The sequence below is a fragment of the Grampus griseus genome (genome assembly GCF_964374135.1).
Source record: "Grampus griseus genome assembly, chromosome: 8".
Lineage (NCBI taxonomy): Eukaryota > Metazoa > Chordata > Mammalia > Artiodactyla > Delphinidae > Grampus > Grampus griseus.
Window position 1 is genome coordinate 14,490,043 of NC_139002.1, and position 16,637 is coordinate 14,506,679.

Below are 16,637 nucleotides of genomic sequence, written 5' to 3' on the forward strand. Positions count from 1 at the left end.
CTAGCTGTGGATGTCTGGTGTCCCCTGCTGCTACATCTTAGCTAGAACTTGGAGTCCTTGGTCCCCAGTCCGGGATGAAGGCAAGGAGGACGAGGCGGAGACTGTGTGGCCCCCTCGTGTGGAGCCGTGGAGGGGTGGCCTGGAGAGCCGAATGGTCCTTTGCCCGCTGCAGTGGCTCTGGGCCAGGTAGCCCCCAGGGCCATGACTCTTCCAGAGGCTACCACTTACTTCTTATCACCAAAGGAGGAAAGGAAAAGGGTTTGGCCGAGTCCGTCTGTCTCCCTCCAGCCTCCACCCGCTGAGGATGGAATAGAGAGAGTGTTGGATTCCGAGCAGGAGGGCGTCTTCCCGCTTCTCTCTGCCTGGCCGATCGCTGGCAAGGTCCCTCTGCCCAGAGCTCAGGGCTCTGTGCCCACCCAGGCGCAGCCACTGCCTTCCCCTCAGCCCCCGGCTCTTTCCCATACGAGCTCCCCACCCGCCTCTGGTCAGAGCTGAAGCCATACACGATTGGGTGTTTTGCCCCCCTCAGCCCCAGGAGTAAAACACTTCTCCTTTTCTCACTTCCTTTCCTGCCTTGTGAGGTGGCAGGGCAGCTACCTGGCTGAGGCCTTTTGTACCCCACCTCCAGGGCCAAGGGCCATTTCTAGACAAGGTGTCTTCTGCCGTGGCCCCGTCCCCAGCCTTCCTGACCTGAGGGCCTGGTCTCCCATTGGCAGCTGTGATACAAAGGGAATTTGTCCCCAGTTCTCCCAGTCTGGTGCTGTCCTCAGTACCCCGGTCAGCCAGGTCAAGTGCTTCCTCCGGGGCTGGCTGCGAGCTCCTGCCTCCCCCAGCCCCTCCCAGGGGCCAGGGCCTGGTCCCCCGTGTTCAGGGGCCACCTGTCCTCAGTCCCGCCAGACACGTTCCCACCCTGTCTCAACCCGGGCCTCGTGCCCTTGAGTCCCCCACCCATGACCCAATACTCCCAAATCGACTCTTAAGTGTTTCCTGCGCAGAGGAGAGACGGGTCAGACTGAAAAGGGCCCGATGCCCTCCCCCTCCCCCGCTCCTCCCACCTCTGCCACCAGACTAGCTTTCCAAGGTGAATTCCACAGGCCAGCTACTTCCCTCCATCCATGGCCACACCCCCAGCCATTTTGTACCATTATATAAATATATATATAAATATAAATATATAAATACAATATGTGAAGACATCTTCTTGGTTTTTATTTTGAAACAATTTTTAGGCTTGTTCCGGGGGTCTCTGTGCTGCCTGTACTGTATTGACCTGTTTTATAGGTGCCTTTTTATTAAAAAGAGAAAATTAAAAATCCAGTTTCTTGCTGTCTTGCTTCTGTGTCTGGCTCCTCCGCTGTCCAGCTTACTATTGGGTGCTGGGACGAAAAAGGGGCCCCAGGGATTCCCTGGTGTTCCACGGTGAAGACCTAGTCCCCTGGGTCACAGCTCTGATCTCCCCTGCGGGGGCCTCTTAGGGACCTGGGCTGACTGGCTTGAGTGGGCCTGGGCAACCGATGTGCGCCCTCAGCAGCTGCAGGGGTCCCTGGTGTCCCATTCTAGGCAGACCAGAGGCTGGGGAGGAGGCAGGGAGAGCCCTCCCCGGGCAGGGGGCAGGCAGGCGCGGAGCAGCTTCCTCTGGTTCCATCTGAGTAGTATCCTCTCGGGGCAGGGCCCAGCTTCCTGGAGCCCGGGGACTTCCCTGCCTAGGCCTGCTTGTCACACTGCCCAGCCCAAGGGGATGCCTCGCGGCTCTTGCTGCGGCCCAGAGAGATGGCCTGGCCTGCAGGCAGGGGGCTGGATGAGATGACCCCCAGGGACCCCTTAGGTCTCTTTCCTCGGGAGGTCTCCATCTCTGCTCCGCGGTCAGATTCTCTCTGTGGCTCCAGGAGTTTCTCCTGGCTGTGTAGTTTGTGGGGAGAGGGGAAGGGAAGAACGCATCTGTCCCCTTCCGCATCGGTGCCCAGACCCACCAGGGCCCTGGACCCTGCTGTCCTTGGCCTGCCCTGGGAGCTTTCCACCCTGGGCAGAGAAGACAGCTGGCTTTGGTTAATACTTGTTCATCCTTGGAGCTGGGGAAGGAGAATCTTTCCTTTCCTTGGTTGGGCTCCTCTCTGCTGACCTTAGTCCTTCTCTAGGATGCTGGCTGGTCTCTGAGGGCACCTGGAGTCTGCCTCAGGCTGCAGACCTCCCAGGGCCCAGTGACATGGGGCTGGCCTGGCGCCATTTTGGTCAGAGCCAGGGGCAGCCACCTGGACCGGGTCATCCTGAGCTTCCTGCTTGGTCAAGATGCTGCAGGGCTGGTGACCTGAAAGAATGTCTGTGCTTAGTAGGCACTGAGACATGTTAAGGCCCCGCTCTGCTGCCAGCTGGCCTTTCCTCAGCCTTAACCTCCATCCATGCCCTGGTGCTCAGCTGCTTGTTACTTTTGGCAGGTGAGGTGGGAGGAGAGGTGGGTGGTTGCGGAGGTCGGTGGTCCATAAGATGATGGAGTACGTTCTGGAAGGGGAATGACTTTCCCTATCGACGGGGGCAGAAGGAAAATTTCTTTCTTGAGCTTTGGATGGTTAGGATGAGAGAAGGTAAGTGTGGTCCTCTCAGCCCAAAGTGATGCAGACGAGCACAGGTATCCTTTGCTTTGCCCTTGGGCTGCTTTCCCCTCCCTGGACCCCAGCCTAGACCCGGGGCTGGGAGAAGAGCTAGCGGGGTTGTCCTGGAAAGAGGGGTTGGTTCCTCCAGCTGCCCCATATGAGGACACTGGCCAAGGCGAGCTCTTAGGATCCCAGATCCTTTTGGAAGGAGTTCGAGCATCACTACCTGCCCCAAGGAAAGCAGAAACAAGGGGGTGGGGGGTGGCTAGGACCTAGAAGGTGGTGAGGGAGGTGGCATTCTCTGACTCCGAGAGGCTGCTCTTGCGCCAACTAGGGAAGAACTGGCAAAGAGAGGCAGGGCCGGCACAGCCCAGCTTGGTCAGAAGTCGCGACAGGTCACTGCGGAACTTCACGCCGGCAAACGTGTAGAGCATGGGATTGAGGCAGCAGTGGGCCAGGCCCAGGAACTCACTCATGGTGATGGCCACGGAGAGATAGCCATTGAACTCACAGCTACTGCCCAGGGCCTTCAGCCTCGTCAGGGTGTCCAGGAAGATAACAACGTGGTAGGGTGACCAGCAGAGAAAGAAGACACTTGTCACAAGGATGGCCACCCTGACCGCCTTCTGCCGCTGAGGACGCCGCTGGGCCTGGCACAGCCTGTGCACCACCCCGACATAGCACCAGGTCATCACCAGCATCGGCAGCAGGAATCCTCCGATGTGATAGAGAAAGCGGGAGGTGAACCAGGCGTTGGTTTCGGCCTGGTTCTCCTGGGGGAAGGTGCAGTGTGGCAGAGAGTCGTTGTAATGGGGTTGACTGACCTTGGCGAAAAGGATCTCTGGCAAGGCAAAGAAGACGCCCGCCAGCCAGATGGTTGCACAGGTGATGTGGATGGAGAGGAGGCGGCGGTGGCGGTAGGCGTGGACGGCGTGGACGATGGCCAGGTAGCGGTCCACGGCGATGCAGGCCAGGAGCAGGCTGCTGCAGTAGAAGTTGATCTTGTGCAGAGAAATCACGGTTTTGCAGAGGAAGCTGCCCAGGACCCAGCCCACAGAGCCCTCGGCCACAGCAAAGGGCAGGATGAAGACCAGCAGGAGGTCGGCCACCGCCAGGTGGAACAGGAAGGTCTCGGTTGAGCTGCGCGTTTGCCGGTGCCGCTCCAGGATGACCAGCACCAGGATGTTGCCCATCATACCCAGGAGGAAGATGAGGCCATAGGCCACAGGCACGAACACGGCCTTGAAGGAGGTCAGCAGGGGCCCCTCAGCTGTGGAGCAGAGGTGATTTTCCATTGTGTGGGTCTCCGTACTGTCATTGTAGCTGCCTAATTCCTTGTACTGCAAGGGCAAGGAGACAGGAGGGTGGGAACTGAGAACCAGTCTTTCCTCTCAGAGAGGGACCCAGACCCCCTGGTAGAGTAATCCTATCCCCCCAGGCTAACTGCTTTTGTCCCTGCACTCCCAGTCTGCCCACGGACCAAATCCCAGTTTCCCTTTGTGTTCCTCAAACAAATCCCCTTGTCTTTTCCAACTTCAGTTTTGTCTGTAAACATCCCTCACTGGGTAGTGACAAAGATGAAAGGAGATATATGGTGTGGATGTGCTTCATAAACTCTGAAGGGCTGGGCACCTGTAAGTCGTTTCTCATTTGCGAGGCCTCAGGTGTGGAAGGATGCAGCTGCAGGGGCTGGAATCAGGGCTTCCATTTGGGGGAATGGATCTGGTTAGGACAAAGAGCCATCTCTTCCGATTCTGAACAGAACAGAGGGCACTCAGACCTAGGATCCTGCTGAAGGGGTGGATGCTGGTATGGCCTGCTGGCTTGCTCTCAGTCTGTCCCCTCGTTCCTTCATTATATCTGAAATTGTAGTAAGAGCCTCTTTTTTGTTTAATCGGCACAGCAAGCCCAAGGCATGTGATACTCCGGTTTCACCCATGTCTCGCCAGAGATCGGGTCTGCTTGAACCCACGCTGATGTAACTCTCACCACAACACAGCACTGCCTGGCTGCCCTGCCTGCTACTCCCTGTCACCAGCAAACGCCTCACTCTGCTCCCTTCTCCGCGAGGGGAGGGGGAGGGGGGAGGGGGGAGGGGGAGGCTTCCAAGTGAAGGGGATGTGCCCACTCTGTCTCCGGAAGCTCACTCCTCCCTTGCCTCCCTCTCCCTCCCCCAGCCCTCCCCACCCCAGCACTCAGGTTGTTTACCCAGCTAACCGCAAAGGAAGGCAGGGCGCCTGTTTTCATACCTTTCACTCACAGCTGCCCCCCTGCACCTGCTCCTCACCTCCCAGCTCTGTTCTTCCCACCCCCTCCCCTAACCATACACCTCTCCACAGCATTTCAAGACCAATTATAACCAGCTTATGTGGCTTCAAAAAGGCACTTCTGGAAACGATGAGCCCCAGGGAGAGAGAGGATGGGAGAGGGTACCGGGCACCCAGGCTCAGGGTGGTCCCACCCTGCCCTCCTTCCTGGAGAGCGAGGGTCCCACACAAGCAGGGGGTGGTTGTACTGTTACCCAGGGCCCCAGCTGTGGGTCATACACTTCTTCTCCATGGTGGGAAGACCCATTCCCCAACCTGGGCCTTTCCTTCGGGTTCCTGAGAGAAGCGGGTGGGAGGATACATTAGTGCCGTGGCAGAGTCATAGGCTGGCCCGACCCCAGCATCCCTCTGCCATAGCCCAAGTGTAGCCCTTCTTCACCCTAATGCTCAGGACTACTGTCTCCCCATGGGTCCCGTTCTCACTGACTTCTCCACTCTTATCCACCTCCTGCACAGAGGACAGGATGAGTTTTTCAACCCACGAATACCATCACATCAGTGTCCTGCTTAAAATCTTTTACTGGTTCCCTGTTACCTCTAAGCAGTGGTTTTCTTTTCTTTTTGTCTTTATCTTTTTTTTTTCAGTTTCATAGAATTAAAAAAAAATTATCGCAGTAGAGTTGATTTAAAATGTTGTGTTAGTCATATTTAAAAGCAAAGCCAGTTATAAGGAAAAGTCATGTTTGGGATCAAATTCGTCAATAGAAGATTGGAGGAAGCCAACCTCAGGGCATTCACACAGCAGAATACAATGCAGTGCTCAAAAAGAAGTGACGTTTACCTGCGCGTTCTCTTAGGAAGAGATGTTTCCCATACATTACTAAATTTCAGAACTAATTGTGAGGCCTCCCATACAGCATAAGTCCATGGACTTTCTTTGCAGGTTTTACTGGGGTTGGGGGGGGGCGGTGGGAAGGGAGGGAGCCTCTGGTCCTCCCGTCTTTAAACCAGACACCCTTGTCTCATGTGGTGTTTCACACATATGCTTTTGTTTATGAAAATGGTTCTGCTTTCACTGGAAGACCATGGACTTGCAGGGTGAGGTCTAAACTCCTCTACTGGGCCTTTACATGTTTGCAAACTGTATATTCCCCTGACCTTTCAAACCTTCTCTTCCACTTTATCGCTTTATCCCTCTCCTTCAGGTTCATCGTTCTCCTGGCTGCCTGCCCCCGTCACGCTGATACAATCCTGTCTCTAAAACTCTTCCTTTCGCCCAGCAGTCCTTTCTTCCCAAGTCCGCCTATTGCTATGCTTCCTTGAAGGCCCCACTCAATCCCACCTTCCTATGTCCTTCCTAACTCTTCTGCTTGGAATTACATTCTCTCTTCTTCCATCACGTGTGCCTTTATTACCTCACTCAGGGTTGGGATGTCGGTGGCCTCATTGGATGGTGAGCTCCCGGGGGAGCTTACAAGGCCATGTGTTTTACACATGCCAGATATGATGCAGATGTGTGCTGCACCGCTTGGAGAGCAGTTTCCCAGGTAAGGCCAGGGGACCTCGTATTCTGGGACTCTGGGGAAGTTCCTCCCTCTGCCTCAGCAGACTCAGACAGTCCTTCCCACCCTTCTTCAGTTTTTGCCTCTTCCCAATGCTCTTGACAGCCTAGAGCCTATCTTGGGTTCTCTAACCATATTGGGAGTTATTTCCAACATCGTCATTGAATACAACCATTTGATTCATCCTGGAATTCAGCAGGAGTTAAACGGGAAGGCAGTGAGATGAGCTGTTTTCATGCAGAGCAAAGCAATTGAGACAGAAGGAGAAGAGGTGCAGGGTTTGGTGCAGTCAGCGGGGCTGGACTCCATCTACCTTGTGGTGGGAGCCTGGCCCTCCCACTGCCCAGCAGAGGGCTTAGGTGCAGCCAGCTTGTCTGGTCCAGAACCACTCAAGTCCTGCCCTCTAGAGCATTCCTGTTGATTGGTTTGCTGCTCATCTAAAGTCAACACAGTGAGACAAGTCCCTAGGAGCCCAGAGCCCCCGTCTCCTGAGAACCCAGGTTTCGAGGAGGGTTGGGAGTGGGGGACTGTCTTTCCCTTCTTGCCAAGAGGTCATGGTTCGGCAGAGCGCTCAGGCAGAGAGGAGAAGACAGAGGAAGCTGGTGTGAGGAGGGCTGAGAGATGGCGCTGCCTCTCAGCAGGAGGTGTCAAACAGACATCCTGGGGCCTCAGGAGTGGCACGTGTTAAAGCCACTTCCCACGGCCAGGGGATCCCGCACACCCGCCCTTCCTCAGATCATGGAGGTAGGTCATGGAGCAAGATCAGCTCTGGCCCAGTGGGAAGTTAGGAATCAGGAATCCTGAATGCTGCGGGGAGTGGGCGCGGAAGGGAGCCCCCCAAGACTCACACCCAGAGGGAGCTCAGGTGGGCCATCTGGCCGAGCACTCACTCATCCTTCGCTGGGAGAAGCTGCAGGAAGCCACGGCCCTCAGGCACACACACACTCTGATGGCAGCATGACCCCGTATAGACTCAGACATGTGACTGCTGGGGCCACGACAGCATGCGGCATAAGCAGGTACCCAGTGGACAGTAGCCTAACAGAGGCCAGGGACCCAGGCCTCAAAGAAGGCAAGAAAACACGATGACTGGGGTGAAGCTGTGCAGAGGGCAGGAGTGGGGACTAGAACATTCTGTGTCCTGGTATTGAGGTGCCAGGAGAAGGGAGGATGGAGGGAGAGATCAAAGTGCTTGGAATTACAAAGATTACTCTTCCTACCCCCACTCCACCCCTCTGCCCCTCCCTTCTTTCCTTCCTCAGGAGCCTCTGTAGGACCCAGGACCCTCCCTGTATAATTAAGTCCTCCAAGCCCCATCTGACTTCAAATAATGAGGCTGTCTCACTGCCCTGCAGTGGCCGGTGTGAAGCTCAGCAAACGTTTGCAGATGGGGCTCTGTGTCAGCAGGTGGGCAGCGGGTGTCTAGGACCTTCCTCAGGGGTCTGTCCTGGATCCTCTCCTCTTTTTCACTCTCAACCCTGTCTTGGGTGATACGGCTGCGGGAGGCTTTCAGACAGTGCAGTTCTCTACAACCTGGAACTACAGGCCCAAACTGACCAGATGGAATTGGTAAAGAAAAATGTAGAGACCTAGATGGGGTTTAAAACTTCAACTCTTCAGGGACAGGTTGGAGAAGACCTGACTTAACAACTGTTTATGAGAAAAAGACCTGAGAGCTTGTTGACTGCAATCTTCAGATGAGTCAACAGGGTGGCGTGGCTGCCAGCAGGGCTTTGTTGCCTTATCTAGGTGAACAGAAACCTGTAGGTGGGCACCTGACACCAACCCAGTTTGTTTGGGCTGGACAAGGGTGACCAGTTCTTAAGGGGTCTGGAAATCCCCACCCTGGGGGGAAGTTTCCAGGTCCCGGGCTGTGGTGTCCAGGAAAGAGAAGACTTGAGTCCAGGAGAGCTGGCCCCTTCAAGGACTGGAAAGAGCTCCCATGGCGAGAAGGCAGGATGGGCTTATTGTGTGAGGTCCTAGTGGGTAGAGCAGGAGAAATGGGCAGAGGTTGGGATTGGGGGTGTTTCAGTCAAAGGAGAAAGAACCTTCTAACAGGCAGAACTGTCGAACCATAGGTTGGGGCCCTTGGGAGGAAGAGGAATGTTTGAGGCCAAGTGTGTGGGAAGGGATTCCTGCTCTGGAAAGGAAGCTGGGCCCTGCCCTCAGATGCCCCTTGCTCACAGCTCCTAGATGCTCCGAGTCTCTGGCTGTCATGCCCTGCCCTGCGCTGTTCTGGTTCTCAGTGTCACCTTCATCTAGCTCAGCACCTGGGTGGGAGCCGTTGCTTCTCCAGCCTGTCTGTCCTGCACTGAGCGAATGGCCCAGCCTGACTTGCTTCTCAGCCCCCAGGAGGGAGGCAGGGCTGCTGAGTGCTTGGCTCATCCAGGCCCAACTCCAGGGCTCCAGGGGCCTGAGTCATACTCGCTGCAAGAGGCGTCTACACACAGACGCGGTTCATCACTCTGGCTATAGGGGACACACACAGGCTCCGTCTCCTTTTATGTCTCTGGCTGGATATTCCTAACCCAGAGACAGGAGTCGTGAGTAGGACCAGCCAGGGCGTCTCTCATTCCAGCTTTCTGTGGCTTGAGGGGTGCGGGGGTCTGGAAGAAGGAGGCTGGGCTGAGGGGTGAGGGCGGAGGACTTTATCCCTTCCCCACTCTTCCTTTAGAGGGCCCACACCCCCTAAAGACCATCTGAGACTCTGGCTGGCCATTTGTCACATCTCCCCCCTCTCCCCGCCCCCACTCCTCAGGAGCGAGCCCGCCAGGCTCCTCTTCCATCTCCAACCCAAGTGTTTTGGCCATTAGGAACATGACACTACTCTGGGTGTGGTTCTGGGGGGAGACTTTAAGCTACCCCTACCTCTGCACTGAGTCTCTAGGTTTCAAGCGGTCCCCCTTGGCACCCCAGATCAATTTGCACTTTGGGGACAGAGCCACGCAGTCCGAGGGACAGGTAGACAGGTCTCTTAGGTGTGTGCGGTAGCCTCCTGAAGGCATCTCCCGGGTCAGTACTGATTTGAAATATTTTGTCCCATCGTTCCTGAAAGAATACACATTCTTGTGTCCTGATTCTCAGTCCCAAATTCATGGTCACTTTTTCTGCCATTGTGCCAGAGGAGTGGTTCAGCCACAGTCTGTGTCCTCACTGAAGGCAAGAATTCCTGATGGAGACTGTGGTCTCTGTGCCTGAGCCCAGACTTGCCCCAACACTGACCCCTCCCCAGGCTAGCCCTGGGTCTCTCCCTCATCTCTGACCCTTCCAATCACCCCCAGTTGGGGCTTCTTCCACTGGGGTTCCTCTGGGACTTTTGACCTGGTTTGGGAGGGGGTGAGCCTCCCTTCCCCCAAGGTAAACCCCAGAAACAGCCTGAGCTGGTTTTGGTTCCTCTTCTTCACACCTCCTTGATGAAATGGGACAGTGCATATGAATGGCCTTCCCGTCCTGTGATGCGCTGAAGTCCTGGTCTGTGGGGGGTCATCCCTGGGGAGGGGTCAGGGGAAGCCAGGCCCTGGGGCCGGACCACCTTCACCCTGCTCTATAGCAGCTTCTCCTCCTGGCTGGTGTACCGGGTGGGGCTGGAGGTGCAGTTTATGACCGACCGCTGTAGGTACCCCAGGTCCTAGGTCTGTCAAGAGGAGGCGGCATGCTTTCAGATCCAGGTTCCTATGGACAGAGGCTTTTCTAGGTCTGCCTAGATCTGCCTTCCCAGCAGGATGGGTCCCTGGAGTGCCCACCCCAGGGACCTGGCTCCTAGTTTCTGGTACTTAGCCGTCTAGAGTTTTTCTGTTTGGATCCACCGTTCATGGTAATTAGCAACCTATCTCAAGAAAATGGACATTTTGAACAGTTGATCTTAGAATGCAAGAGGAGGGAGGGAAGATAGGATGCCCAACACTTGGTTTATGGCCAAGAGCCCCCAGTTCTTAACCCAGCATTGGAGTCTAGAACCCAGTGTTCTAGGACACTGAACTGATATTTGGTTTGGACCAGAAGAGGGAGAGGAATAGGAAGCAAAATAATAGAACTGAGACTAACTCCAGAGAGAAATGGGGAGTTGAGACACTCAGCGGAGCAGCACAAATCAGTACATACTTATTGAGAAGCTACCGCATACAAGACTCTTCTGCCGCCCTGCCACGCCAGGGCCCCTGTGCTGGGAGATACCGTCAGGGAGACTGTCAAAACTGCTCGAGGTCCTGCTGTGAGTGGCGGGGCGGGTGGAGAGAGAGGGTCTGGACTTCTGAGGGGGCAACAGCCCTGGAGAGAGAGTGTATGGGAGGTGAGTGCAGGTGGGATGAGGTGCTGGGGGCTGGCTTGAAGAAAGTTCCAGGGCCCGGATGGTCCTAGGACTCCTGGCTCCTGGCCCGACCCTGATGGAGGGGGTTCAGGCCTGCAGGGATGCCTGGACTGAGACCACTCATTTGAGGCATGACATGAAGTGAGTCACCGCTCCCTCTCCCCGGGCTGCAGGTTTTCTTTGGTATGTGGGACATGCCCGGCTGTACCCCTGCCGCCACCTGTCTCTAGTAGGTCACGCAGTGGAGTGAGGCGTGCAGTTAGGGGAACTCTTGAGGTTTCTCAGAAGCCAGAACCGGCCAGGTCTCGAGTTGGTTACTGTGATATCCAACTGGGTCAGCGCTCGTGGTCAGCTTGAAGCTTCGGGCAGAGGAAGACGCCCGGTAACCTAGTCAGGTGAGGCCAGGGGCCAGGGCGGGGGGCCAGGGTGGGAGCACATTGCCTTGTCAGGGTTGTGGGGTTTTAGTCTGATTGGACTCAGGGCCAGCTTTATGGGCGTGAGACCGGTACCGTCACGCAGGGCCCAGCACTTAGAAGAGCCCCGTGCTTGGTTTAGCGCTCTGCTGTCTCTATCTTGACATTTTTAACAGAGGCCCTGCATGTTCATTTTGCATTGGGTCCCACAAATTAAGCAGCATGTCTGATTAGACTGATGGTTCTGGCTCTGCTTTTATCGGAGGGTCGGATCTGAGAAGACAGACTTTGGGTACTTATCCCTTCCCCCACCTCCCCATGCTCTGCTTACGCTTCCAAGTCTTGGGATCTGGGCAAGCGAGAGGCAGACTTTTCCAAGCAAGTCTGGGAACACAGCTGGTGGAGTTACAGTATAGACTCCAGCCAGGGGAGCTAGAGGGAGTCGGAGACCATCTCAGGGTGAGTTTAGGGCCAGGAGAGCTGGCAGGTATAGGAGGAAAAGTTTGGACCTTTAGAAAAGGATCCAGCCCAGAATTTAGCTCAGAGAGAAGTTCTTTTCCTAGCAGTGCCCTTGGCCATGGGGGAAAGGGAGTGAAGACTACAAGGAAGTCTCCCTAAGGTCCTTACAAGCAACCCTCTGCTGCCCTCACACAGGAGCCTTGGGTCTCTGGTTGAGCTGCTCCTTACATACGCCTTCTGGGGACCCAGTAACAGCCAAGCTCTGCTTCACGGGACAGTCTTGGGTGGGTGGCAGACAGTGACGCTGGGGACTATTTTCTTAGCCCACCGAAAAATACCTAATCTCTAGAGAGCCCAGTCCTCTGAGGGAGGCCACAATGTGCTCAGAGACACTTCTAGGATTAACACCGACTTCTTCCACTAACTTGATACCAGCTTGGCACCCCCTACTTCCTGACCCCAGCCCACTGGGGTCCTCTCCCCTGCTGACCATCTCCTTGGGTTTAGCACATAATCATTGTCTACGAGCTTCTGGTGAGTAATTTTTTTTTCTTCTTGGCTAGCCCAAGAAGTGCCAAGAACAGGCTCTCACCTTCTCTATCCAAGAGAGAATGTCGTGCCCCGATGACAGAATCGTAGAGCAAGAGATGAATAAACATACACTGATTGGTCAACTAGCAATGCCAGCCTCCTGATATTAAGGAAACCTCCAAAGTACTTTCGCATCTACCCCGTATTCCAGCCGTATGAGATGAGGAGAGGACCCCCTACTGAAGAATGGAGAGGCAAAGTGACTTGTTCTAGGTCCTAGAGCATGCCAGGGAGGATGCAGGACCTGAACCCATACTTCCAATCCCCTCTAAATAAAGGATGTCTATTTAAGGCAGCAGCTCTATTTTCCACGGAATGAGAAATCAAACCTTAAAAGGCAGGCGCCGATGGGCCTGTCTAGATTCTGCTGATCCGCAGTGGGAGAGGACTGCATGTCTTTCCCCTCTTCCTTGGGCCCCGGGCGCAGGATATTTAGAATTCCTGGGCGACCATAAGCTACCTGTCCCTACTCACCAGGTCCTCCAGGTTGTAGTTCATGAGGTCCATGTCCAGGGTTAGGGGGTAGTTCATGGTTGTAGCCGTATGTCACCAGACTGGCCACTGCCTGATGTTGAGAGTTTCTCCGCCTGCTGACTATAGAGAGGTGGCAGCCGTCAGCTGCAAATTTAAACAAATGAACTGTGTGCTGTCTCCTGGGGCTGCGTAGGACCCAAGGCCTGTCTCACAACTCATCATTTTTTTTTTTTTTTCCACTGGGTCTTTTGTGTTTTTTTGAAGAAAGAGGGAAAATCCCCACAGCATCAGTGCTAGTCAAGCATTTCAGCTTCTTTCCCAGCAATAGTTGTCTCAGTTGGGGCTTGTAACTGGTTTAAAGGCTGCCGCTCGCTTCTCCTCCCTGTAACTCCACCAGCCTCCCAACAGGGAGTTGTGCCTTGTAATGAAAACCACCACATTGGTCGGGGGCCCCTGAGGGAAACTCCACATAGAAGGGGAGCAGGAGGTGAGCTCTTCCAGGCCCTCTCCTCCAAGCTGCCTCCAAACCCTCATCTGTCTCTCCACTAGGGCAACCCAGCCCCCAGTGTGCCCAGGGCTGAAAGTCCCTTGTCCTGGGAAAGCCCTCAGTCCGAGGCAGACTGGGATACCCTACTTGCATTATCCTTTTGCCCAGGCAGGGGCAAAACCCCTTCCCTTTCTAGCTCAAGTTCAGAAGAGATAGGTTAGAAGTTTTCAAAGGGAGCAACACTAAAACATTGCTGGAAGACAAAAACAAAATTACCCAAATCACCAAGCACAAAAATATAGTCACAGAAGAGTCATCTTCTGGCTCAAAAATAATGATGTTCTAGCTATAAATTAACTCGGTTGGCACATAAATGGTTAACGTCATAGACTACCCAGCTAGAGTAGATTTTTACATGGGAGGACCCTGAGGCCCAGAGAGGCAGAGTGACGTCCTCAGGACCCACGGCTAGCCAGTGGCAGAGCCAGGACTGAACCCAGGCTTCCTGACTCCATATTCAGTGTTTCCCCTATCCCGCCAGGCTGCTACTCTTACAGGCTCAACGGAACCCTTTTCCTTTCCCTCACCTCTGCCCTGTCTGTGGACCCCTACCTTTAAGAAGCTCAATGTAGACACTGATCGACTTCCCCTCCAAGTCTCATCTTCGTGCTTTTCCTTCCAGGAGAGGTCCACAATGATACAAAAACAGCGAGTGCACACACAGAGGCGCCCACACATGATGGGCTCTTTCCCTGCCCCACCTCATCCTCCCCTGCCTGCCAAATGATCACTGGCTGGGATTCTCCCCTTTCTAGTGCCCTCCTTCTCCTTCCCCTCCATGTTCATCTTCCCCTTTTCTCTCCCCCACTTCACCCCAACAGGTACATCTTTCTTGGGTTTCCACAGCTTGAGGAGTTTTCAGCCTGTATTTGTACTGTTGAGGTCTTTCTTTCCTCCATCTCCATTCACTGCCTTCAGCAACAGCTTTCAAGGAGGAAGAATTTCAGGAAAAGGGGCCAGAGGTCCTTTCTGCACTTCCAGTCCGGAAACCTGCGGAGGAAGCTGCCCCGGTGTTTCCTGTGTAATCCCCATTCTTCCAGCCCCACCCACCCCAACATCCCTGCCCTTCCAATCGACTGATATACTCAATTTAGCTTTTGCTACTCTAAGGACATTGATCAGGAAAGAATACAGTACAGAGAATCACGTAGGAATTGGAAGGGAATTTGAAAGAGCAACCATTCTTTCCTCATTCCCCCCTTCCCCTACCCCCAGCAAATTCAAGATTCCTGTCACTACGTCCTCATCAGATGGTCACCCAGTATTAGTCAAACATCACCAAGGGTGAGAAATTTGTTTCTTTCAAGAGGTCGTGTTTTAATGCAGTTTGATTTAATCAACCCATTCTTTGACCTCTGGGTGATTTCTGATTAACGGTCTAGATATAATCTGACTAGGACAAAATATAGGAAGATAAGATTTTCCTTGTTCAAGGTTCCATACTTATATAACTGTAATTAAAATGGTCTTTCCTGTGGGCTCCCATTCCCCTTGACAACATGCTTAACAAATTTCATTTTGATGGTTTGAGTCCATCATCTCAGCTTCTAAGGGGAAACTTTTGAAATCCTGATTCAGTCCTCTGTTGCTGTGATACCAACTTAGATAAGCCTGCTATCCTTGGGTCTATCCAAGTCTTGATGGAAAATATTGACAGAACAACGCTAAAAACAGAACCCTACTTCATGCCATTAGAAACCTACTTTTCTCAAAGGTCAGAGAAGACTTCATGGAAGAAGGAGGACATGAGCTGGACATTGACGGTTTGGATAGAGTGACCTGATATGCCTGGAGGGGAAGGTGCAAGGTAGGGGGCGTGGGAGATGATGAAGACTGCATGAAAAGGTGTGTGGAAAGAATTACTCAAGATGTGACGGGTATGGTTATGGTGTTGTTGATGATGATAATGATGTGGGGCGTGGGCAGCGGCAAGAAGATGGAGGAGGTTGGAGCGTACACTGGACAAGGTAGGAATTGCTCTCGTGGCCTTCTCCTCTCTTACTCTTCCTGTGGGTGTCCATTCACCTTGATGTGTGGCAGGTCCAGAAGAGGGGTTTGGGAGGAGGCGCAGGACTGCTCCTCAGGTGCAGCAGAGGCTGTGGTTGCAGCTATGATGCTGGGGGCAGCAAGGCATCCGTTGGCTTCTCAGTGGCTGACCTGGGTTTTATGGAGAAGAGAAACCTGTGATGTCACCTGAACTCCTCTCTAGTCCCTTAACTTCCTGGTGCTTCTTGCATCGTGGGCCCATTCAGATGCCCCTTCCTGTCTCTCCAGATGCTGGGACATACTGCAGGTTCCCAGGGCCCACTTGTCCCAGCCACTGACCTTTGATGGTCAACTGGGTTTGCCCTAAATGGGTAAATACCACCCGACTATGAGTTCTAATGTTGCCTTAGAAGGTTCAGAGAGTAACTGCCTCTGGTAGAAAAGATGATCTTAAGATCTTCAAAGCCATAAAGCCAGACTAGCCCCGCAGAATAGAGAGGGAAATGCCTAGCCTGTGACCCCTTGACTTTAAGGATGAGATGGCAGGGGTTCCACCTGTGTGTGAGGGGGACATTTCCAGAGAAGGCAGCCCAGATTTTATTTCAGCTTGTTTATATTTCTTCCGTGTGGGATCCCAGTCCCCACCCCATGGGCAGCCTACCCGAGGCAGAGCTGTTTGAGAACATCAAAAGCCTGACCACTGGTGGTTCTGACGAGGGTAGATTTATGTCTGCCTTAGGCAAGATGGTGGCTTAGTATCAGCCAGGTGGATGTTTCTCAGTAATTTTGCTTCACAGTTCATGCGTTAATTAAGTTTCTCTATTTCAGATACTAGATACAGTCACTTGTCTTGGAGTTCATTTCCTAACATTCCACAGAAAAGTTAAGTTGTTCTGCAGAGTGTTTGGGGTGCAGGGAAAGGGCTGGGGTTTCCCCCCTATTCTCTCACTACCCTGAGATGTTCACTCTCTCTGACCTGGACAGAGATCTTGTTCTCTTCTTTCTCTGGGTCTTCCCCAGCTGTTCAGAACAGCGCTCCACAGGTCCCCACCTAGCGAGTCAGCCCAAGGAAGTGTTGGGTATCTTTCTAGGATAAGAGAATAACAACATTCGTATAGCATTTACCCATCTACAAAGTTGCACAACTTTTATATTTCATTTTTCTTAATCTTTGTACTTAATTTCACATTTAACTCTATTTAATCCTCAAAACTCGTTATGCAGGAGGTATTGGCATCACCCATGGCCAAACTTGCAGGGGGTGGGGCTGGAGGATGAGGAAACAGAGGCTCAGTTCCTCCCTCATGAGTACAGGGAGAGTGATGGCAGAGTCAGGGTCTGAAGCCAAACCCGGGGGTCTCTCTACCAGACCACATGACCTTCTCTCAGAGATTCAGTTTCGCAAAGGACGGGCACTTACCTGGCTATCTGAGGGGAAAACTCT

At 53.7% G+C, this 16,637-nt stretch overlaps 1 protein-coding gene across 2 annotated transcripts; it reads right to left on the reverse strand.

Annotated features, from left to right (window-relative positions):
- Window positions 1–2,860: 2,860 nt before the first annotated feature.
- Window positions 2,861–12,717, reverse strand: CXCR5 (C-X-C motif chemokine receptor 5; the record flags this gene model as incomplete). Of its 2 annotated transcripts, none has more annotated exons than XM_082659921.1 (2): window positions 2,861–3,922; window positions 12,661–12,717. In XM_082659921.1, 2 exons carry the CDS (start codon window positions 12,715–12,717, stop codon window positions 2,861–2,863), a joined length of 1,119 nt encoding a protein of 372 aa, XP_082516047.1. The 2 variants fall into 2 exon arrangements, with proteins under 2 accessions (XP_082516047.1, XP_082516046.1); XM_082659920.1 differs by having other exon boundaries at window positions 2,861–3,928.
- Between the last annotated feature and the right edge of the window lie 3,920 nt (window positions 12,718–16,637).